Source organism: Eurypyga helias, unplaced genomic scaffold, assembly GCF_000690775.1.
Source record: "Eurypyga helias isolate BGI_N326 unplaced genomic scaffold, ASM69077v1 scaffold10990, whole genome shotgun sequence".
Classification (NCBI taxonomy): domain Eukaryota; kingdom Metazoa; phylum Chordata; class Aves; order Eurypygiformes; family Eurypygidae; genus Eurypyga; species Eurypyga helias.
Window position 1 is genome coordinate 27946 of NW_010225107.1, and position 24277 is coordinate 52222.

Sequence of the window (24277 nt, forward strand, 5' to 3'; positions counted from 1 at the left end):
AAAGGAAAAAGCATTTAATGATACAAATATGGATGCTGACTGCTGTACGCTCATCAGACTTCCTACATGAGACCACACATGGCCACAGCATGTGGCACAGTGTCTGCTCTTGTTCAGAATTAATATTATTGTTAATCACATTTTATTTTTTTGCTATCCAGTAGCTTTCAAGCTCTACTGTCAGATGCTGGTGAGCTAAAGACATCTGTCTGAATTTTAGGTAGGCAATGGCACTCTTAAAACCTAATTAAAATTTGAGCAAAACTATGTAACTTCTAAATATTTTTTGCGGTAACAAAGAACATTTGCTACCCTGTTCACTCTGTTTACTCTGAAACGTTGTGTTGCATGAAGACAGTCTTCTTTATTCCTCTCTGTGCCAGCCCATGAACCTCCTGCAGCTCTTCCTGTACAAGGAATGATGGCTTTCTTTAGGAAATTCATTCTTATTTGAACTCAACTAAAATGTATAAACACCCTCTGATACAGAATTAAGGGAAGATTTTCTCTGCTACTAGTCTGTAGGTTTTGAGTAATATGTAATGATGGTACTTTTGTATTTCTCTCCGCAGATGTGTGGTGAACACCAACTCAGAAAGCCATCATAATGTATAAATAACAACTGAAAATGTAACAAGATCACTATTGTACTAGAGAAGAGCTACGAAGCACAGGGGTCTTCTATTGCCCTTCAGAAAAGAAGAAACCGAGCCATACAACAAATAGACTTTTCTCTGTGTATTGGACACCCAGGGATTGCTTAGAAACTCATCTGTATTAAACAGTGCATGAAACAATTCCAGAGTAAAATGTGCTTAACACATGCAATGGTGTCTTTTGTTCTAACAGGGGTCTTGTTTGTTTTTTTGACTACCACATCCTTTGTGTATTTCACTGACTAGCTGAAAGAAAAGGTGAATTTTCTTCAGTGGAATTTAGGGTAAGAACCTCATAATATTTTAAAATGAGTCGAGCTCTATCAAAGGACAATATGGACAATATGGAACTCTTTCTCTATCAACGAAGAAAGTATCAGGAAAGACTGTTTTCAAAATCCTAATTAACATGTCTGGCCAGTTTTTACAGGTCTTTTGCATGGAAAAAATCACCTTATTCTCCCCTACTAATGGGTTTTCAATGTCTTCAGCCTTGCCAGAGTGGACTGATGAGTATCAGCAGAGGTCTATGTGGGTAAAGGCTTGCTAAAAATGGCACAGCAACTATGTGGATGGTATATATTTATATTGGCTTGTTGCAGTTTTGTGAAGGTATTCACATTACTCCAACTGTGTAGATAAATTTCTTCTTCTGGATCTAGGTATGCCATTGGCAGGTATCACAGCCCTCAGCTGTTTGATACCACTCACCAGCTGGGTGAGTGGTACCCACTGGTTTGATACCACTCACAGCTTTCACAGCCTGGCCAAAGAAATAGTATGTGTGAGCACTCCTTAATCTGCTTTGGGCAGAATTAGCCCTGTTATTACAAATTGCCTTTTCAAAGAGCTGAAATGAACCCGGGTGAGTTTGCATGAGGAGGACGGCTGCGTTTCTCACACGTTCTCCATCACTACAGTTGTGAGATTGGAAAAAGGCAAGAGGTAGGAGGTGACAATTTAACTGCCTTTGCTGTCTGGAAAATGAACAACCTAAAAGAAAGAGTGAGAGAAAAGCAACGGAGTGAGAAAGTAGACAGAAAAGAAACATGAGATGCACTGATGGGAAGAGCAGTGATACAGGCCTGAGGAGAAAGGACATGGCTCTGGCCAGGCTAAGCAGGAGCTAGCAGTGAGGAAACTGCTCTCTGCTGCTGGTTCTTCCTGTCCTGTGGAGAAAGGTCTTTGTGCATCTGTAATGAACAATCAAGACTTCATTGAAACACCTGCTTGGCTCTGACTCAATTTTTCCCCTTAAGTGAAACAGGATGGTAAAACTCTGTCTAATCACATCAGTTGAAATGGGCAATGGTAGCCATCTCCCTTCTTGGGAAAGCTAAATGTACCTAACTATGGCACTGTGGCTTAACCTTTAAGATTGTGGTGTATGTCACTGCCATGGACTGCAGCGGAAGTTCTGCATTTTATTTTAGTGGATTTATTCTGCACCATCAACCACAAACATTGGGAAGCATTAAAGTTACACCCTGGAGCATGGGCATGGATAAAAAGTAAGTTGTGGAACTTTGACTGAGGAGCTTTCGCGGGTTGTGCTGCAGGGGCATAAGCCATAGCTCTCCTTGGCTGCCCTTTTTGCCCCCAGTCCCAAATGGGAACAGCATCTGTACCTTCTTCAACTGACCCAGGTGACCCTTGCTGGCAGCTGAAACTGAGAACAGAAGCAGCTGAGCCACCCGCACATCCCAGGCTGCTGCTCTGGCTACAGCAGCTGGAAGTCCAGGGCGGACACCTGGGCATTGCAACACCTTAAACAGCCACAGTCAAGGTTGCCAGCGTGATTAGCCAGTGCGACAACCTAAAGATCTTTTTGACCAGCACCAGGGGACTTAGGATGGCTTAGTGGGAAAAGCATGGAGGAAAAGAGAGTTTTATGTGCTTTTTAAAGCTGCTTTATTGTCTATTACATACTTGGAAGTTTTTTCTAAGTCCTGTTTGGAGTGTAAGCATGGGTTAATTGCATTTAACAAGAGATCTATGTACCACAGCGTGATGCAATACTCCCTGTAGAAACCCTTTCCCTTTCTGGGAGGGGAGGGATGAGCAAAGGGAGAATTAATTTTGTGTCCATTTGCGCATTATTTCTACACCATATCTATGGTATATTTGAAAATTCAGGGCAGCACTGGTGGAACTGACTATAGGTAGGATTTGCATGCCTGCTGAAGAAATGAGGTGCAACAACACATGCAGAGATTTTAACCTGACAGTTTCACCTACAACACTAATTCCAATGGAAGTGTCCCAGAGCTAGAGTTCTGCAGTTCTGTGCCCCTGGAATATGTACAGGTTTCCATTTCAGTAATATTTCCTTCTAAAAATAAGCCCTATGCATGCCAAGCATCTGTTTTTATTTGGTTCCTTTTTTGATGACAGATTACTCAAGTTGGATAAAAATCACTGCAGAAAGGCTAACATTATTTAAAAGGACATGGTATAATTTTACATTTAAGATGTCTCCAAGGAGAACTATTCTAAGCTTAATAGTTCCTGAGGGACTATTTGTTGTGCTATTAGTTTTGATCAGCTCCAGAGATTCATTCCCCCCATCCTTGCTTAAATCTTTCAGAAAAACAGTGAAATGAGTATTATGAGAAACAGGCATAATTAGCAATACTTTTCTGAAATAAGCATGGGCCACCAGATCAAGCTGTGTGGGTGAGACATTAAGCTTTCTGCACACTGAGCATGCCCACTCACTGCCACTGTTTGCCGACTTCGCACTCCTAAGCTGTCAGCTGGAACCGTGGTACTTATTAATTAGCACACATTTTCTAAGCAACACAGAAACATTAAAATTTTTTTTCTAATAGCACCTATGAAACAGAAAAGCTCATTTTGGAGAGAAGTCTAGTTTTGGAGGCAGAATAGCTTGGTGGGAAAGGCTCTGCACTGTTTTAGTCTGCTCTGCTCAGCCCTAGCACAAGTCCTTGGATCAGACTGATGAGTTTTCAGCCTGTAAAATGACTGCAGTACTACTCCCACCTTCTTTTACAAAGAGCTTCAGGGATGGAAAACAGTATATCATATTCAGATCTTATAAAAGAGGAAAGTTATTACATCAATATGGAAGACAAATACAAGAAACACGGTTTAAATGGCCCCAGAAGAGAAACAGAGCCACAGAGGACCAAATTCTGTCCAAAATACTTAGGTATTTGGCAAGCAAGCTAGAGAAGAGAAACATGATATTACTAAGCTGTAGAAAAACTGCTGTCTGATCCTAGGTCTCAGAAAATATCTAGTTAGCACTGAGAAATACCGTCATCTCACATCTTTCAGAGGCTCAGGCATGACAAAGAGAGAGGCACGGTGAGCTTCGTGACCAAATGGGAAGGAGGCTGACCAAGGGGATGTACACCCACTGCACATCTAAGGTTCGCTCTGAAGCTGAGCTTAAGAGCTGGTCTGCAATCATTTCTGAATTTTTATCTGCCTCCTCTGTTTATTTTGCTAAGACTTAAACAATGCCTTGGTCCTATTTACCCAAAAATGTCACCAGCCAGCAATGGCTCTCACTGCTACAAACAAATCTGCTGCTTGAGGAAGCGTGCAAGGCACTCCTGGCTGTCTGCCCTGCTTTCTTCTCCCAAGTCCTTTCAAGCAGAGCCCAGCAGGCTGTACTGGCCTGTCCTTTCTGAAGCTGTAGCTCAGGGTCCTGCCCCTTTGAGCAGTGCCTCCTTGGAGAACTGACTTATTTCTGCAGAGGGAGTATCTTGGCATACACTCAAATCAAAACGACAGAAAAGTGAGACTCACTGAAGTTTTGCATGTATTTCACTAAACCCAAATCTTAAAAATGAGGACAGCATATCAAATATACTGTGTTGCCTCCTGCTGTGGTGAGTGAAATTGTGCACAGTGGCCCTCATCCAGCAGGGAAGTCAGGCCCTTTGATGAAGTTGTTTGATACAGGAAAAACAAGAAAGCCTTAAAAATACTCTCACAGGTCAGACATAAAAACCTCACAGACAACTTTCTCCACCACTCCTTTGCTACTTCATCCATTTTACTGCAAATCATTTTCTCTTTCCATCAAATCTAGAGCACACTATCCAAAACATAGCCTTACATTAACCACTGTGAAGAAAATTAACTGCACACTAGCTAAAACCAGCACACCATCTATGCTGTTTGTAATCACTCTTACAGTATCCACCATGGATCCCAGTTGTTATCTAGGGCTCTTCATGCTGGTTTCTTTGCAGAGCAATCTGGATTGAGAAGCGCTGGGAAGCCCTCCCCTATGCAAATTCAAAGCATCACAGAGTGTTTTATGCCTAAATTTGCCCTGAAGCCTGTATCTCCTACATGGCACCCTATAGCCCACTGAATCTGGTGCCACACTACCAGCTTAAGTATCCTTCAGACAGAAAAAAACATCTTTTACTGCAGTGTCTGGACAACAGGAATTCCTGAATCCCAGCATTATAAACCGTATTTCATGGGAAAACATGGTAAATGTTCTCTGTAGTTTATCAAGGTAAAAAGGGGTCTTACAGCTTTGACCCTGCATTTTGTAAGGCTACATCCACTAATATGACAGATCAACAGATCCAACTTCTTTGCGTGTGAGGGGGAGGATGTCTCGGTCATCTCCTTGAAAAGTATGTTTTGCCAACTGCTCTCACCATGAGACTTCTTTTTTTTTGAAACTCCCTTTTTTAGCTTCAAGACGTTCTGTCTTGTCTTGCTGTCTTTGGCAGCCAAATGGTTGTCATCCATCATTTGTATCACCTTAGAGATATTTATAGATTTTGATGCATCCCATTGGACTCTTGTCTGTCTTACATCACATATTTGTAGCTCTCTTCATAGAGCTTGCCTTGTAATTAGTACATATTTTGTGCTATACATCTTCTCTAATTTGTTTATATTCTGTCCTAAACCACGGATACCAAAATAGCACATGGTCCCAGAGGAATCAACAGTCCTACGCAGGTACTACAGGCAAAACTCATTTACTTATATGCAAACATGTTAGACAGAAATATGTAGATCTGTTTTTCAATTTCATTAATAAATCTTTAACTACACTACCAACGCTATGAAATACTTGTCTGATGCTGATATTCAAATATTTGTTTTTCCATCCCACAAAATAGTTGAGTATATTGAACAGCTCCAGTACATGTCATTCAGGGTATGAAAGCAAATAGGAATGAATATTTTTGGGTTCTTTTCTCAGTAAAATGCTGGAAAGTATCTTTCAGAACCATCAGTATGATCTTGCAGAGGCAAGAGATATGCTCTTCATAGGTAATTTGCTAAGCCATCTTGGGGAAGAACCAGGACATTTACAGGCTTATGGAAGCATAGTCATCACTCCCATTTCCCTTCAGTTGGGCAGCAGGTTTTGTAATGGGGTCTTTTTTACATCAGATTATATTCTTCCTGATGCCACTTTTCCTGCCAAGTGGGAAGTGGGATAGAGCCATACTCTCATCCATACAAACCTTACTGCGACTGCCACCTAGCAAAGTCAAGAGGAGTTTGCATGACTAAGGGTTGAATGAGAACCGAGACGGGACCTCAGCCTCTGATCCATACACATTCAGCACATCCTCTCCCTTGCAGAGCCCTGTTACTGCTTCACTCCAGCAACAGGTAACTTCTGCTAATTTCAAAGCTAAATTTAAAGGGGATGCATTTACCAGTGGCTCTGACCCAGAGATCTCTGCACATACCCTGAGACCTGACCTCTGTACCATGTTCTGGTTCAGTCTGAGGGAGGAAAAGTCAGATGAGCAGTAGGTGGGTACCTGCTGGTGGTAACAAGCTGGCTGGCTCAGGGCCAAGAAATCTGAGGTTATTCAGCAAACTTTTCATTGACTTGCCTATTAAAATACTGATATATTTATCCATGTTTCACCAGACACTAAGTAAATCCCAGACAAATATGGACACAAACCCTCCCCTGAAAATTTCACAGTCTTTCACTTTAGAAGGAAGTCACTTAAGTGACTTCTGTGGTTAAGGAGAAACAGATCTAAGCAAATGTGTCTAGCTCTACAGACATCCTAACTGTCAAGGGGATTTGATGACCTTTAGACTGACTCTTTTTTCTTCTTTTTTTCCTTTTCCTGTTTCAATAATAAAGCTACATGTGTTCAGGATTGTTATTGTCTTTAAAAGAGTCGCAAAAGAGTGCACCACGCTGCAGTCAATCTTAGACACTACTTTTTTTTATTTGTTATTCACACTTTCTTCATTCAAGGAATCATGTTCAGCCTTCCTGGACTCCTTTGTCCAGTTAAGCACTAAACTCCTGACATAACCGTAATATAGGTTATGGAGAAAATGTTGTAGAGACAACTAAATACCATGGAGTGTAACTTCCTGCCTTCAGATTAGCATCATATTGTATCTACTTACACCAACCACCTAAAAACAACCAAACCAAGACAATGAACACATCAGTGGGAAAGGAAAATGAAGTTTAACAAAATTATGAAACAAGTCTGGAATTCATATAGCTGTTGGTGACTATGCCACTTACTGTTATTAGCAAATAATTAGAATTCTGTAACAAGTTTGATTACACAGCCCTGCTAAAAACAGCTCTCACGAGTTACTGACTCTATGTATTGGTAGCATGTTGACATCACTTCTCCACTGGTATTGCATTTTTATAGCTAATTAAAATGCAGCTCTCCCCAGTCTGCACATACCAAAACATGCCAAGATAGATGTACTTTCAGTGCTTTGTAATTACCAGAATTATGTATGAACTGTAGGATTTACTAGGACTTTAGCATAAACTAACCTGTATCCCAGAGGCAGACACAGACTGCAAAATTTGGCTTTACTCATAGCTGTGGAAAATTTGGAGCCAAATAGTTGGTTAGTACATTAAAGAGACAGGAAAAGGTAATGAAACTCACATGTGTTTCGAGATCCAAATTCCACTGTAATACTGGCATCTGCAAAATTGGACTTGCCATTTGGGACTATCTCTACTGTAAGTTTTTCTTCTTCAAGGGAGGGAGAAAACTTTACCCTGTCCTTTTACTCAGTTGTTTGCCCTGGCTCTAACAGCATGGAAGGACTAAAAATCCATAAGACTTAACCAGTTAGGTATTCTTTTGACCTAAAGAAGAAAACAGTCGGCACCAAGTTGCTGAAGCTGACACCTATGCCACCTGCCTCTGCAAATTGCGGGGCTGTTACTGTATTTCAGGTAGAACAATCCATAGCAGCAGCAGTTCCTACTTGGCTATTACCCAACAGTAATCTCTCCTGAGGGTAATGAGTCAACCTAAATAGAGAAATCTTTAGAAAAAGGGGGGTGCGATCAGGTTCTTTGCATCAATAAGAAGCACATCTGAAAATCCAACTTGAAAGCTTCATTACAAGTAGGGACCCAAGCTTGAAACCAGTGCAATGATTTTAAATAAAGAAGAACTTTTGGAATATGCTAATTGCATCAAATCTCTGGCAGGTTTTGAAAAATCTGCTTCACCAAGAACTCTGAACTGTAGCATTTCCTTTGTTTTCCAACAGAGAGCTCTTAATCTGTTTAGGCTTCCACTGCAGATTTTTTTTTTTCCATCCGCAGAAATCCCCTCCATCTGCTCTAGCATCCTTCTTTTACTTAATTGACTTATTTTCTCTAGATACTGATGGGACTGAAATAGTTTGAGCTGATTTTCCTTTGATTCTGACCTGACTGTTACATCACTGCACCCACCTGAAGCTTATAACTGTGATCAACAATGCCACTTTCCTTCGCTATTAAAAATCATGGTGCTGTAGCCAGGATGATCAGTATTATAGCAGAAGAATCTGAAACGCCTTAGAGGTCTGTCAGAGGAGAAACACTAGAAACACTTTTTTCCTCGCATCCCTTCTTTATACCAGTCTTATAAAGTGTTCAGAAGAATGAGCACTATGCTGTCTGCTAAAAAAAATTTACTTTAACATACTATTTGTTCATCACAGATGTAATTTAATTAGAACCTATACCTACTATAATATAATGCCATCTGTTGACAACAGATTAGATATTAGGAAAAACTTCAGTGAAAGAGCAGTCAGGCACAGGAACAGGCTGCCCAGGGAAGTGGTGGAGTCACCATCCCTGTAGGTGTTCAAGGAACATGTAGACATGGTGCTTGAGGACATGGTCTGGTGGGTACAATAGTGTTGGGTTTATGGTTGGACTAGATGATCTTATAGGTATTTTCCAACATTAGTGATTCTGTCATTTCTTGTATTTCACAACCTTGTACTTGATTAGAATGGAAAAATGAGATGGAATGAAATGGGAAAAAGCCCAAGAGTAACATTTTACAAGTACCTTGGAGTATGTACCTGCAGTAGAATATGATACAGGACTTTGCTAAACCAGCATCTACCTACACTGACCCAGGCAGGTTGTTACTAGTTTCAGGGCAGATTCAGTGTGTGTGAAATCTGGCTGTCTACAAAGTTTTCTGTTGCATGGTACTGAAAGGCTCTGAGCAGCAGGGACATAAGTCTGAATTCTTAAATATTGCATTTAGGAGCCTGTGGGCATGTCTAAAATAGATTTGGAGTTTATTATTAGCATTTCATTTTTTCATATGACAGGGAAGAAGAGCGAAGAGGTTGCAAGAAAAATCTCTTTCTCTGTTGGTTCAGTGATTGGATTTACAAAGGCAGTTAGGTGCCTAAAAGTGAAGAGAGGTGTCTAGGGGGACTTTCAGAAGCATGTCAGTGAGTGATGTGCCTAGCCTCACTGAACTCTGAAACGAGTTAAATCCCAGATCTCTTCAAGTGCTTTTACAACATCAGCCAAGAACTTTGCACTGCTAGACATCTAATTAGGTCTGTGAGATAGTCGCCAATTAGTTGCAGATGGCCAGCAAAAGGAAAAAGATGAAATGTTTCGCATTTTAATAAATATATTCTGCTTCTGGGCTAAGAAAGGTTTCATTTTTCTGAGTGGATTTTCAGGCTGTAGCTCTGACTCAAGTTACTCTAGCTCAGTACTCTGCTGTCTCTGTGCAGCACTACTCAGCGATAGTAAATAAAGCCTGGTGAGTGGCAGTCTCCACGGAGGGATTATTTACTGAGTGACATGATGTGTGTCTTCCTGCAGTGATGCCATCACGTCGTTTCCTTAACTCCTACACTATCGTCAACTTCCCCTGGGGAGATGGGATGATGCTTTCTGACGCGTCGGCAGTTCATCCTAAAGAGGGAGCTTTTAATGAGGTGGTGCCAGGCAAATGGGGCTGCTGCCTATCATACAAACTATCACTGCCGCTATTTTTTCTGTAAATGTTACGTATTAGGGAGCACTGAGAAAATTATACTTACTGAAAGAAATCAAAAGAGTCTAATTACAGTGATTTTTATAGAGAGAGTTAAAGGATGCACGTCAAAAGGGACTGATATATAATTATGATAATATCAGTTGCAACTCCTGTGCTATCTAATTACTTGAAATGGGTGGCATTGTGCAATCTTTATGAAAGCGAGCTACTTTGATAACTAAATGATATAATCTTAGTATGAAATAAAAATAAAATTGAAAGGAAAATAAAATGAATACATTGGTAGGAATAATAAAGAGGAGTACTCAATGTGCTGGAAACAGTAGCAACGGGAACTCACCAACTGCCTCTAATCCCAAATCTGTGCTACACATTTGACTCACACAGTGTCAGAAACTGAGGAGCTGCATGTGTTGCCTAAACTGGTAGTCAAATTCAAGACATATTGGCATGACAAGAGTTGTAAGAAGCGGAGGAAAAGAGGAAAGTAATAAAAATAGGAAAGAGAATAAATCTAGCAATCAAAGTGATAAAATTGTTCTGGAGTTTTGAGTGTCTCCATGTGTTGAGTTTGCTCTAGATCCTATAAGGTACACCAAAACTCCAGCTGCTGAGTAGGTGCTGGACCCTCCTGGATCCAGGCATTCAGGCATATTTGAGGACCAACATCTTTCTATTCTGGTTTCATACTGGCTCTATTACACTGACAAAACTGTCAGCAATGCTTGATCTAAGTAAAATAATAACTTTATTACTTTAACACACATTTTGTAAATCACTGATGTAATTCAATTACACAGAACCCATACCTACTATAACATAATGCCATCTGTTGACAAATGACCTGGACACTGGAAAAATCTAATTATTACATTCGTTAGAAATTAAAACCCTAGCATGTTCATGTGCAAGCCCACAGATCTGCTGGTAGGTCCATGCTCCTAATTATGATGTAGCGTAGAAAAATCAACCTTTACTTGAACAGTGACATCAACAGATTGTCAGTTATGAGTGGTTTCCAGATTTTTGTGGTCACCACAGGGAGACAGCAAAACTTTCACAGATTCTGCATTATCATCAATCTTGCAATGGAAAGTAAGGCTGAATAAAAGGTTTAATGGTATTCTATCAACTACCTACAACTCATTTATCTCATGGACTGCAGCTTGGATCACTTTTTTAAGCTCTTATCATCTCATTTAATAACAAACACACAATATCATCTATAAGTTAAGTTTATGTACCTTTTCTGAAATTTTAAAGTCAGAAAAGTAAAGAGGCAATTGGCTAGAATCCCTCATTCACTGCAAGTCTGGTAAACATTTCTCTATGTACTGATTTCAGAGTGGTACTTCTTGTCTTATGCTCACTTAAGCAATCTGTTCCCATGAGATCACACTGAATGAAATGATCTGAAATAACTGCCTGTGTCTTTTCAAACTGACTATACTAATTCCTCATTTAATCCAATCTTGTCTCTTTTTGGTACAAGAACAAAAACATGAAATACGCTTCTAACATGTGAGTGTTTGCGATGCCTTTTTCTTAAAGAAAATTGAATGTTTGGAACTCTTCCTCTGAGCTGTAACCTCACAACCACTTGCCATACACACTGGTCTATTCTGGCCTCTGTAATAGCTCCATAATGTTTATTCAATAGCATTTAATAGAGATTGTGTCTTAGTCCTCTGAGCATGACCTTCCAAAGCAGTTCTACCAAAGTTCTTCCCTGTCAGAAAAGGCTCCCTCATACCTGCATCCTAGCAATTTCCTGGCCTCTTGGCAACTCTTCCTGGCTGTGGGGACTCCTTTTAGTGCAGTGTTGCTTGACCGAGCCTGAAGTTCACTGACTTGTCTTTAATAACCAACTAAATTCCACTAAATTAATATTTTAAATCTCTGCTGAAGATTGCCTTTTGCTCCTTTGTGCAGCACGTTGGTGTTGAATGTCAAGTAGACAAAAGGAAATCCGAGTCTTTGAAGGTGATCATGGTTTGCATTAACAAATCCGTCTTATTACAATAATAAATGTCAGAACTAAATATATTAAGAAAGAAAACTAAAATGCTATTTCAACTTTGCAATAATTTTATATATTATTTTCTTTATTTATGATGACTCAATGTAGGATCTGTTAAAAATCATATCTAGTTTGCAAGGAGCATGGCTGAAATGATTAGCAGGATTTCCATGCCAGGCTGTAAAGGATTTTTGCATCCAAGAATTTTACTTGATGTAATTAAGGTGTGAGAAATAACATGAGGCTTATCACAAAGCATGTCATCTTCCAAAAGGAAAAAAAAAACCAAAACCAAAAATACCCAACCAAAACCAACCACAAGTAACACCCCCTAACAAGAAATAAGCCAACGACATAACCACTGACCGCACTGCTGCCCACGCCGGCAGAGCAGTCTCAACTGCATTTATGGCATCTACCAGGTGGCTCTCTTACCTTCACTGCAAACTCTGTTTCTGTAGCTTTATGAACACATCTCTTGCACACTGAATAGGAGCCAATTCCTATGTCCTCCTTGATCTCGTATCCATCTGTAAAGTGAATGTTGTTCCCATGTAGCTGCTATAAGGAAAGACAAAAGAAACAAAGTAATCAGGACATAGGGATGTAAAAGCAAGGACTAGACTTCATAAAGGAAGTGCTTCATCTCATCTCCTTCACAGACCTGTCTTGTCCTTAGTGGATTTTCTAAGTCCAGTTAGAAAAATCTGAAGTTCTGTACTTAAACAAGTGTGTCCCCTCCCTTTTTACCTTCTTCCAGTCTGTAAGATGGAACTGTCCATTAGAAGCAATGGCAAAAAAGCAGTGATTTTCTAAACTATTTCTGGAATTTAGAAATTCACAGGAAACTGCGGGCCCAAATCTCCTGACAAACCCATATATCCTGACAACATAAAATTATTTCTAGTTACTGAGGGGCTAGATAACTTATAAACTGCTACTAGCTTCAGTCTTCAAAACAGATAGCCCACATGTGGGGTGTGCCTCCAGACCACTGGAGGCCTTGTCTAGGATATGTTTAATTACGATTTCTGTGTGAGAGAAAAGTTACTATTTTAAGCCAACCTAATTTAAGAAAATAATACTAGTGAAAATAGTGGGAAAATACTTCAAAATTTCTAATTTTTATTTACTGAAGGGCATAGAATGAACTATGCCATCACTGGTTCATATGCCCTTTGGAAAACGTCTGGGCAGGTGGATTGGTTAGGTGGTGAAACTCAAAGCTGAGGCCTTGCTGCAAATCCCATCCCAGGACACAAGAAATGACCAGCAGCTCTAAGAATCCTCTAGGATCCTCTGTCTAAAAACATAACCTCACTAGCAAAGTCCATACAGAAACTTTTAAATTGTAATATATGCATGTGTTAACATTCAATACATTTTTACAAGGCAAACCACAGAATTTCTGGGGTCTAATTGCTTGGGTGACATTTCACTTACTGTTGCATAAGTATATGACATATATGTTTAAGTATATGACATGTTCCACTGTAAATTATTAAAATAGGGATGAAACCTATGAAAACCAGAAGCAGGGGCTCTCCCCTTGAGGCATGTATACCTCTGGCTGTGGGTAAGAGAGGAACTTCTTCCTTGTTGGAAGGTTTGATGTATCTTTGAGCAGCCCAGTTCTTTCTTCTGATTCACTGTTCCTCTGATGAGCTATTTGTAGCAATTTATTTTTGGTTTAGATTGCAGTAATGAGAGCATGTTGTAGGGCAATGGCAGCAAAGAACCAAGTGTCTGGCAAGTGTTCTTCCCCTGTCAAGCCATTCCGGGTTATGTGAATACACCCAGGCTCTTGTGCAATCGGAACAGGAACAAGGTGGCCTCTCTACACCCAGGAGAGCTTGGGCTCCATGTGTGTGGGAGCCTTCAGCAGTAGTTCATTAAGCCACTTTGCCAACACAGACTGTATCATATAATACAAGACAAAACTATTGAGAATGACATGCATTCAGTGGAAAAAACAACACTTCATTACCTGACCTGTATGCACAACTGGAATAGTGTTTCTGGTATTCAGAAGTAGCTCCATTCGAGTTGTTGTAAGGTGCAAACCCTATTTCCTTTCTAAAGGCTGTGGAGAACGTGAACTTAAATAGAAATGCCTTTGGGGAAAAATTCTCATTTTCCACCTCATATATGCTGCATGTAAACACCTCCTACCTACGCTGGGTGGCTGTGAAATACCAGTGAGAACGCTGAGGCAGTTTAAATACATTATGCGCGTACGTATCTGCCCATCACATGTGAAGTGTAATATCAGCATCAGTACCTGCACAATAGGATGGACTGTGATTTTGTGCACATCTTGCTGTGCAGGCTCCTGCACCAAGTTAGAGGCAACAAAGCTGAACCCTCTGAAAAGATGATGAGCATTGGCACTTGGAGGAACACCTGGGGAATCTGTAGGAGAAGGAAGAAAACGGTCTCATGAGCTGCATAAAAGATCAGAAAGTAACAGCACAGCACCTGCAACAGACAAAGCCACCCCTGCCAGTCAACCTCAGATCCCGCTGAACTGGCAGACAGGTGTGAATATAATCCACCTCTGTATCAAGGCTTTGGTGTGCCTTCTCCATCCCATTCCTCCGGCTCTAAATGGTGCAGGGGTATTGTTTGCAAGGATCACTCCTCTTGGATACAGAGGAGTTTTTCACAGTGCTTGTTCATTCTTAGGCAAAGCACTGTGTATACCAGGAATCTGCATGGAGAGAGAAGGCACAGGAGAGTGAGGCTAGAGAAGGGCATACAGCTCAAGCAGGGCACCCCTTTGTCTTAGCATGGGTTATCCATGGAGGAGAAAAAAGCTGCAAGCTGCTGTCCTTCTCAGCACAACTGGACTACAGAAATCACAAAGGCTAAAGTGACTTCTGGGTAACGTGGTATGTTGTGTGGATTGGGGAAAGGTGGAGAAAACAGGATCTGAAGCAAGTGTAAAAGTGTGGTGCTCCAATAGCGAGGGTTTGTGGCCTCATAAGGATCTTTCTGGAGCAGCTTTAGGAGCTGTAACTCACTCTAAGGAAGATGCTGGTTGATTGTCCTCGGATGAACAAAATGACTAGGAGTGTTTTAACTAACCTTCATGGATTTTTTCTCACAAATCCTTCTCCTGACATGGCAAATCTGGGGGAGGAATGGCTGGAGATCAAAGAGCCCTGTGCTATTCTACCTTTGGAATGAAATAACTAGAGAGCAGTTCCTGGTACCCACACCACTGCTCAGTGAGAGAAACAGCCTGCCAAACTGAGAAGAAAAGAGTTGCACTTCACTTAAAATTCTGAAAAGCTTTAAAGAGATCTTTCTTCCCAGCATATGCTTTGTCCCAGGTATTTTAATAAGCAAGAAAGAGACACATTGCAAACCATTCCTTGGTAGCTGGGTAGCTGTCTGGGTATTATAAAACATACAGTACTAAAATTTGCTTACTTTTTATTTGTTCTTTTTTTCCTCCCCTCCCTTTTACCTTTCCTGTAGTGCAACATGTGATTTACCATGGCAAAATTACCGAGCTAAAATTCTTTTAGGAAGCTATCTTCTTGTAGGAAGGGTGTAAATACCCAGTTTCACTAAAGAAAATACATCCTTACTGGACCTTGCATCTGACTCACCTGTCTACACCATCAGCACCACCCATCAGTGTGCAGGGCAACGGCGTGAAAGACGCCAGAGTATTGCTTCAGGTCCTGAAAATATGTAAGAATGTATTTCCTTGTGTGGACATTCCCTGTATAAATCTACTGGTCAAATGCACAGAGGATCTGAAGGCAGAATACGGTAAAAACAAATGATTTGTTTGGAAATAAACAAAACTGAGACTGCAGCTAATTCTGTATCTCATTACAAAGACGCCTCAGCTTTGACAGGAGTCAGAAAGAAGCACAGCAAGTCAGACCTCACTGCAAAGTACATGAAGAAGCTTGTCTTTTGGTAAAATGACGTGGGGGCCATTTGTTTATCTCAGTATATTGACGGGCACTCTCTTTGCAAATACATGGATGAATCAGATGAGACCTCTTGCATCACTATGCTTTTTACAACGGCATATATACAACAGTGATTTTCCAAGAGGGATTAATTACGAGGAAAGAATGTTTGTTTTAAAAAACAGAATGACAGAAATTCAAATCTGAACATGCCTGAACGTCAGAAAAGCCGTGATCCGTCTCTAAAACGTAAGTGCTGGGTCATCTCCATTTAAAAATAACTGTTCCTTCATAATTCACTGCCAATCTCTTTATCAAACACTGTAGAACTACTGATTATTTGGTGTTCAATATTAAATACTCACACCACTGATATGCTCATCATATGAGTTAGATGTTAAAATACCTGTGTTAAGTGCAGAACTATCTTTAAATCATGTTAATTAACTGACAGCTATGAAACCTAAATAATTTTCCTAGTCTTGATAAATCCAGAGTTATTTCATATGCCTGAATTATACCCATTTGCAAACAACAATCTTGTATAATGGTTATCTTTCTCCCTGTGAAAGTCATAATGCCTTGTTCCACCAGAGCATCTAACTTCACAGGATTTTCAAAGGCTTCATATATCTTAAGTAATTTAATTCAGTATGCTTCCCTGTGGTAATAAAAAACTATTATCTTATTTGCAGAGGAGGAAATCTAGATACTTCAGGTGCAATTCTACTTATTTTTTCTCAGCAGTAAAGCCAGTCTAAGACGTCCCTGCTGGTTACAGCATGCTGCCCCATCAATAACAACAGTACAAATATTTGTGGACTGAAATCTAAATTGGATCACCAAAATGATCTTAGTTTGATCTGTGTTCAAATTTGATCTCTGTTCAAATCACCATTTATAACCTGGATTGTTTCAGCCTCCTGCTCCCTGTGACGAGCTGAGTTGGTACAAATGAGATATGGGTTCACAGTGGCAGATTGGGAAACAAGTGGCCAGAAAAAGGTGACTCCAACTCAGATGAATCCCTGAGAAAAAGTGATGTGAAACTATACCCGTGGAGATGAACTATCAGTGTCACAAACCACATCTTTAGCACACTCAGAGCTGAGATAAGGAGTCCACAGAAAGCTGTTTCAACCTCCAGGCTAAAGAAACTTTCTGAGATGCAGCAAATCCTTGGACTGGCAAGTTACTGGATCCAAAACTTTGTCATAAACTTGTTTCCAGGCAGGAGAACTCATTCATAAAGACAGAGTGCAAAATGACTGAATGTATCTGTGCCCCCTCCTTGGAATATCTTTCTGACAGCTTCAGTAAAACACAACTGCATTATCATAATGAAATAGAAATTATCACAGTACTTTTGTCTGGGTACGTTCTTAGTAACAGGGTAAGTCTCTATGAATCCTATGCCATGACAGAAGAAAAGGTTCTTGTTTGACTCCACTGGTAACATGAGTCAGTCTCAAACACTTGTGATGCTCTCCCCTTCTGATTGACCCAATCAGTCAACAGTCAGGGGCTGCAAAATATGCTTCCAGTCTGCAAAAGCTTTTCTATCACTCTGGAATTGCAATCTCACTTCCAATTACACCTATTTTGAAATGACAGATTTTGATTCTCAGGCCAATTTCTGTAAGAGCATGAAGCAGCACTGAGGCAGGACATCTCCTCACCTCAGCCACCACTCTGAGACAAACCTTCCAAGTCAGCGTCTTGCACGAGATATGAGACCGACAACAGTAGTAACATGTAGAGTGTAAAATATAAACCTGGGCATCAGCGCATGCATGAAGTACAAGGGTTTTCATGCCAGTACAAAGTGTGAAGTTCCAAAGCCATCCAAATGCTGAAATCAGACATGTGAAATTTCTGGTATCCAAAGATCATTTGTTTCATGTAGTGGGATACGAATATCAGAACATGAGTAATACATACCACTGGAGACAAGTGGAGATTCCAGTTGGACCCAAACAACAGGAGTGTAATGTATTTTAGCTTCAGAAAGTTGGCACATCCTTGCCAAAAAAACTAGAAGCCAAGACTGATAAAACATTTTTATCAGATACCACTATTTCATACCCCACGAAAGGAGGTTTGAGCCAGGCTTTGAACAGATGTTTGGGCTAGTTTTAAGAAAAAGGCCTATGGTCATGATGAATACTTATAAATAAGTACTACTTTACACAGGAATATCAGAGGCAGAAATGTAATGTAGTTTATCCATGTCTAGCAAGAGGCAACAATATAACTGGGACTACCATTCTATGGTTACTGATATTCTTGCTTTCAACTAAAAGAGTGGAAAAGTGGTGTTTTGTGCAACAATCACCTTCATATATATAGTTCACAAAGTGTGATACTCCTGTTAGGAAACAAAAATTATAGCAACAGCATTCTCACTGCAAGGATTTTCTAAATATTGTGGACCAAATTTCCTGTTGGCGAAATTTCCACCGATCTGAGAACTTGATAATTCTGCATTATCATTAACCATGTATTAACCTCTAACAGTTCATAGTGTATGGGTTTTCGTAATTAAAGAAAACATCTATGGACTATATAATTATATACTAACCCGCAGGGATGCAAAGCTCTTTGAAGCCGAGGTAATTTGAAATAGTTAAGTTCAGCAATGATAGAAGTAATGTGAACTGTCCTTCCTGAAGACAAATTAATGTGAAATTGTTGAAATGCTTATAGGCTTCTTTTCTTGGAAATACCAGTCTTTGCTTCCTGCTTGATATTGCAAAACTTAATAATCCCATATGTGACCAGACTTTTAGACCCCTTTGGTATGGGGAGGGGAAAGAAGAATGAATTTACTCACTGAAAAGATGCATTGCCCATGTGCCACCTTACTAACCTGTGGGGGTCCGGGATGTGAACTCTGGGTCAAAATGAAAGGTATCTTCTGGCCGTCCCACTGCGGGCTTGAAAGGCGGCTTGATTTCTTTCCTGTATAGTTTCTACAAGGAGAAGAACAGATCGCAATCAACAACAACCCGTATGCTGGCAGCATCTGCAGATAGGCCCTTGCGGTTTGTTTAGGGTGTCGTCTCTCAGCTCTGTGCCATCCTTGTGGGACTGACAAAAAAGGATGACCTATCCGTAGCTCTGGCTCCTGCTGACTGGTCGGTTTGAAACCTGTGGCCTGGATGGTCCCTGTACTTTTTAGTTACTGGAATCCAGAATATAGACACAGATGTTTCTGGTAAAAATTTAGTCCGTAGACTGGCACAATATTCCAGCTGAGGCATCTGGAAATTCACTGGTTTTAAGGGCAGGACTGGAACGTGCGATGGTAACACCAGGAAACTGTGCACGGATGACTTCAGCAGCACAGCGATGGCAATGAGCACAAAAAACCGCTAACAAGCGGTGACTGGTTTAGCATTTAGTATTTGTCAAGAACTAGCAATATGCTTGACACTCTGCCAGACTGAGCTGAGCAACAGGCCTGGCTGCCGGGTGCTCACAACCTAAACAAGAGACTTGTTCTTTTGGCATATCTGGTGACAGGGAAGGGGCTCACAGCTGAGAGTTAGATGAAATTCTCACCAAAAAATGTTTTAGGAAGAAAGCAATGTGGGTGGGTGGGGAATCACACTGAAGGCCTAAACGTGTCTTGAGCAAAGGGGAAAACCCAAGGAAAAACATAAGGAAGAGAGAAAGGTACATAACAGGTAAGCAGTGCTAGGTGTGTGAGTTTGTGCTGGCAAGTCAGGGGACATGCAGGGGATCATACAAGTCAGCCACCATAAATACACGCTAACACACTCTCTGTATTACAAGGGACTTCATGGCCTCTTTACTCACACTTAGTGATCTTTAAGAAATTCCTTAACTCTGCTTTTTTGCAAGCGTTCATATACACACACTCACACACACTCAGAGATGAAGGAACTGAGGTGCAGCATGTCTGGAGAGGTGCAGCATGTCTGGAGAGGTGCAGCATGTCTGGATCTGATCCAAAGCCTAGAGGCGAATGTAAAGACTCCTATTGATTTCAGCGATCTTCGCATCATCTCTTCTTGAAATGGCCAAAACCTAACATCATGCTGATGGCGGCATGGGGAACAGAGTTCCAGTTTGACTCCCTGCCCCACGTTTAATTCCCTGGACTTCATTCCCTTTCTAGCAATGCTTTTTGTTCTTTGGTTTCAAAGGGTTGAATTAGTTGCCACAGACAGAGCCCAATAATTAACATGTCTGAGCATAAATATAATGTTTTATCCAAGCTTTCAAGTCATGATAATAGCTGGAGAGTTCAATTTTATGACTGTTTGTAATATGTATTTTCAGGTTAGCTCTCAGAACAACTTCATAATGAGCTGACTTTTCAAAATATTTAATGGAGATTAATACATGCTTGTCCAGCTTTCAGCATGCAGGAAGATTCTTTTTAACTGTGGGTTTTGTGGTGAATTAACTTCTGTAATATAAAGCATGTGGTCAAACCTAAGATATATACACATCAACATAATTGGAACTTGATTTTGCATAGATAAATAAAAGTTCTTGAGGCAAGACGTTCTGTAGCATAGTATTAGCATTAGCATAAAGCATATGTTTGTGGTTGAATTATGATTCTTTGGAGAAGTGGAATGGTGAGGCTGGAAATGAGTCTGCAATAATTAATGGCCATTTCACCATAAAAAAGTTCCTGCTTGCGTAAAACTGCTCCATATCTTCTGAGAGAGAGAGAGAGATGAATAATTGCTGTGAGCCACAATGGAAACCTTAGTCTTCCAAATAATTACAAGCCATTTGCAATCATAAGCAGGAAGTGTCACTCATCAACTGAACAGTATCAACCTAGTAATTAACATCTATCTTTTTCTGTCTGGACAGAACCTTAAAAGAGAACTCAGCACCTCCTGAAGGTTTTTCTGTTGCTAGGATTGTACCTTGAGAAAGCTATTTCCTTTCAGCTTCCCTTTATTTGTCCTAATTCACAACTGCAGTACTCACACCGCAGAAAGCAATATGGTCACGCACACATGCTTCCTCCTTGAATTAAATGCACCCTTCATCCTGTGAGGTCCAAAAATTGGAAAATGTTTTAGAGTCGTACATCATTCAGGAACTGCAGTCTCTTTTGATTATCATAATCATATTCTCTCTGGCCTCTTAATGCCTCCCCCCATCTGTAGTTTCTTAAGTGCTGTTGGAGCTACATTCGTATTTTGAATCCCTAACCCACATCCTCCACTACTAGGGAGGGATTTAAGATTCATCATGAGTCACATGCCACCTAAAGAAGTGTAAACACAGATCTGCTTGCTGGGAGGGGATTGAAACAAAAAGGTTGCTTGTGCGAGTGAAAGGCACCTCTTCTGAGCGCAACCTGGATGACTCCCTTTTCCATTTCCTTTTCCAATTGTGATAAAAATTATTTCTGGTGTTTCTGACTAGAAAACTAGGAATGGCAAAAGGTAAACTGCTCAAAGCATTTTTTCCCCCTAACCTCTTGTATTGGGTAACTAATTGAAAACTTTGAGGAATAAGAACAAGCAGAGCAGTGTCGTCTGTGGGCTTTCCCAAACCACGCTGGCTCCATTTCTCTGGGTGAGCCACTAAAACCAAAGCCAATTCACTGTAGTAAACCATACCACAAGGCAGCCCAACACAGTTAAAGTGAAGGCTTGCTGCGGCCAGAGTGCTTCTTCCTTTGAAAACCCGCATCCGGTAGACTGCAAAAGACAATGTGACACAAGCTGATCTAAAAAACCCAGTAAGAATCACAGCTGCTGTTTCCTATACACACAAAAACCAAACCTCTTGGAGGATCTGAGATCCTTCTGGATTTTTCAAGAATATTTCTAATTTTAGGTTAATTGTATTAACCTATTATGTCTTGTCGTGGCCCCAGAATTATTTTGGGATGATGGATCACTCTTTCAGCAGAACCAGAGCGGTAAACGACAGAGCAAGTTAAGTTTCAAATCTTGGTTTTGACAATTTCTATCAAGCTGTCGTGTAACTGCTGGTAAAGTGAAACAGTTAGCTACATCCCAAATCATGGTAATCCTGGATCAGTATGCAGAAGTTACTGGCAGTTCCACCACCCATTTCAATGGGAACAGGGTCCCAGTTGTCACAGTTTAAATCCTAGTTTTAATATCCAATTTATTATTTTGGGGCATCTTACCAGGCATTCAAAAGAGACTTGGATATGTTAGTGCTAACTGGTGCATTCAAAATGTCATGTTTGGTGCTTAAGATCATTATATGTGTGTTATTTTTCTTGTGTATAAGAAGCTGAGGATTTTATTTTCTTACATATTGCTTCCACATCTATAAAAGAGAAATGTATTTCTTAGCTGTTATGTTTTATTGAGAACGTAATTTTTCTCCCTGTCCCAGTAATGAATAACCACTCACATCCCACCTCGATTTTTTTTTAAACTGGCCACAGCATTAATTTATGACAGAAAAATGTGACTGACAGGTATCAGGAATCACTGTGCATCATGCACGGCTGTTGGATCCAGATCCCGTGTGCAGGGAGTGCATAATCCACAGAATGAGGGGGACGAACTCCAAGGTTCCTCCTGAAATACTCATTTAGATATTCACACCTGGATATGTATCTATCCTTCTGTCTATTTATCAACCCCTCACATCCTTCCGAGACACTGATAATCAGTACCTTCAGATTAATAAGTACCTATGAATTAACTTGAACACAGTTCTATAGCAGTTTTAGAAACTATGAATTTCTGTCAACTTCCTTCTGATTTCAAAAACCTTTTTTTTTAAATAACTGATTTTCCCCCAGGTCCCAGTGACTTTTTCCCAATGTATGTTGCCAGATACCCTATAGGAGTTTCATCTGAACACCCCCTCATCTGGGACTCAAGTAATAGTAACAAAATGCTGCGACATGCATCTCTCTCCTGTTATTTATTAGCAGTTAATTTTTCATCATCTTTAAAAAAACGCAGTCTTAAAGAAACCTGAAGATGTAAATGCCCTGTACATATGCCTGGCAAATATCAAGAAAAAGAAAATGCTCTAATTTAATTAAAAACTATTTAGTCATTTCCTCAGCTGAGTTTCTTTGATGACGAATTGAATTATTCCTTAGACACCTTGTAAAAATAGAAAGATGTTACCCTCCACAGTGACGCACTTGTAGTGTGAGAAAAAGCTCCTTTGATACATATACCTGTCATGGAAAATCCAATAAGCAGACAAAAGGATGAACTACCTTCTAAAATGCTTGTCCTCTCCTAGATTAATGGCTCAATGTTACTGCCTGCAAACGATAGAAAATCTAGCAGAATACAGACCCTGGGATCAATTTTTTGCTGTTGGTAAAATCTGAAATTAAATAATTTGTGTTTTCAGATTAGTTTGGTCTTTAATTAACATTGAAGGAAACAGAACTCGAGTCCACCTTCTTCCCACTCCTTCCCTCAGCTGCATTTGACAGTTCATTTTCCAGCGTGTCATGTGTGCTTGTTCCAATTTAGCCTGCCATCTAAACAAAACCTACTGTTTATAGCCCACTCCTCCGACTGCAGTCTGCAGAAAGGGATTTAATTTCTCATTTTCAGTGAAGAGCCAGAAATGCTTTATGCATGACCAGGAAAGAAGAAACAGTAATATAAAAATCAGGAACCAGACTCTTTTTCTCAAAGCCAAGGACTGAAATTATCTGAGGTCAGCTCAGTTTGGGTCTGCTTTTAGGGAGAAAAGGCAGTGCAAGGGTTGTAAGCAGGTAAAACTCAGGAGGAGCTTGACGTATAATCTCCTTCCTGTGATTCCCAGCCTCTAACATGAAAGACAGTCCATTCATTTAACAAAGGATCTATTGATTTGTATCACAGTGCCTACTAAATGCCTTAGAGCAGTAAGACTGATATTTGCAGAACCCTTCATCTATTTTTCACCCTGGGAAGTGGCAATTTAGGGTTTTGTTACTGTGTGACAATAGCTGTAAAGACAAGACTCGTACAGAGTCATGCCACAATTTAATTTTATGCATTAAAAACTCTGTCAGATTATCCACAATTCATTTAGTGCTACTTATACACCAAGTTGGAGTTAGGGTGGCTGGATATTTGTACTGAAGGACAGCACCCTGGAACATGGGAACAACGTAAAGCAGCGTTGGGAAAGGGCAGGAGGAGGATGCTCGTTCTCTGGCCACACTCATGTCCCCCAGGATTGCACCTACTGCAGTGGTCATATCCTATCAGCCCTGCTGTGCTGGGCACGAGCATCTGCAGCATCACAACAGGGGGCTTTTTTACACTGTGTGCTGTTTCCACTGTGTTCCCTGCCTTCATCCAAACCATACGCTGTCTGGTTGTGTCTGAAGACAGTGAAAGACGGGAAACAAGTGTGAAATGACTGTTCTAACAGGTAAACACTTCA

The 24277-nt window shown here is 40.4% G+C and overlaps 1 protein-coding gene across 1 annotated transcript in view; it reads right to left on the bottom strand.

The window, feature by feature from the left end:
• RPS6KA2 (ribosomal protein S6 kinase, 90kDa, polypeptide 2) overlaps window positions 1-24277 on the bottom strand; it is a 73177-nt gene that overhangs the window by 15918 nt on the left and 32982 nt on the right. Inside the window, exons 9-11 of the mRNA XM_010148161.1 lie at window positions 18756-18858; window positions 14236-14366; window positions 12390-12515 (exon numbers count right to left, since the gene is read on the bottom strand). Coding sequence (XP_010146463.1) covers window positions 12390-12515; window positions 14236-14366; window positions 18756-18858 — 360 coding nt within the window. The remainder of the gene's footprint in view (window positions 1-12389; window positions 12516-14235; window positions 14367-18755; window positions 18859-24277) is intronic.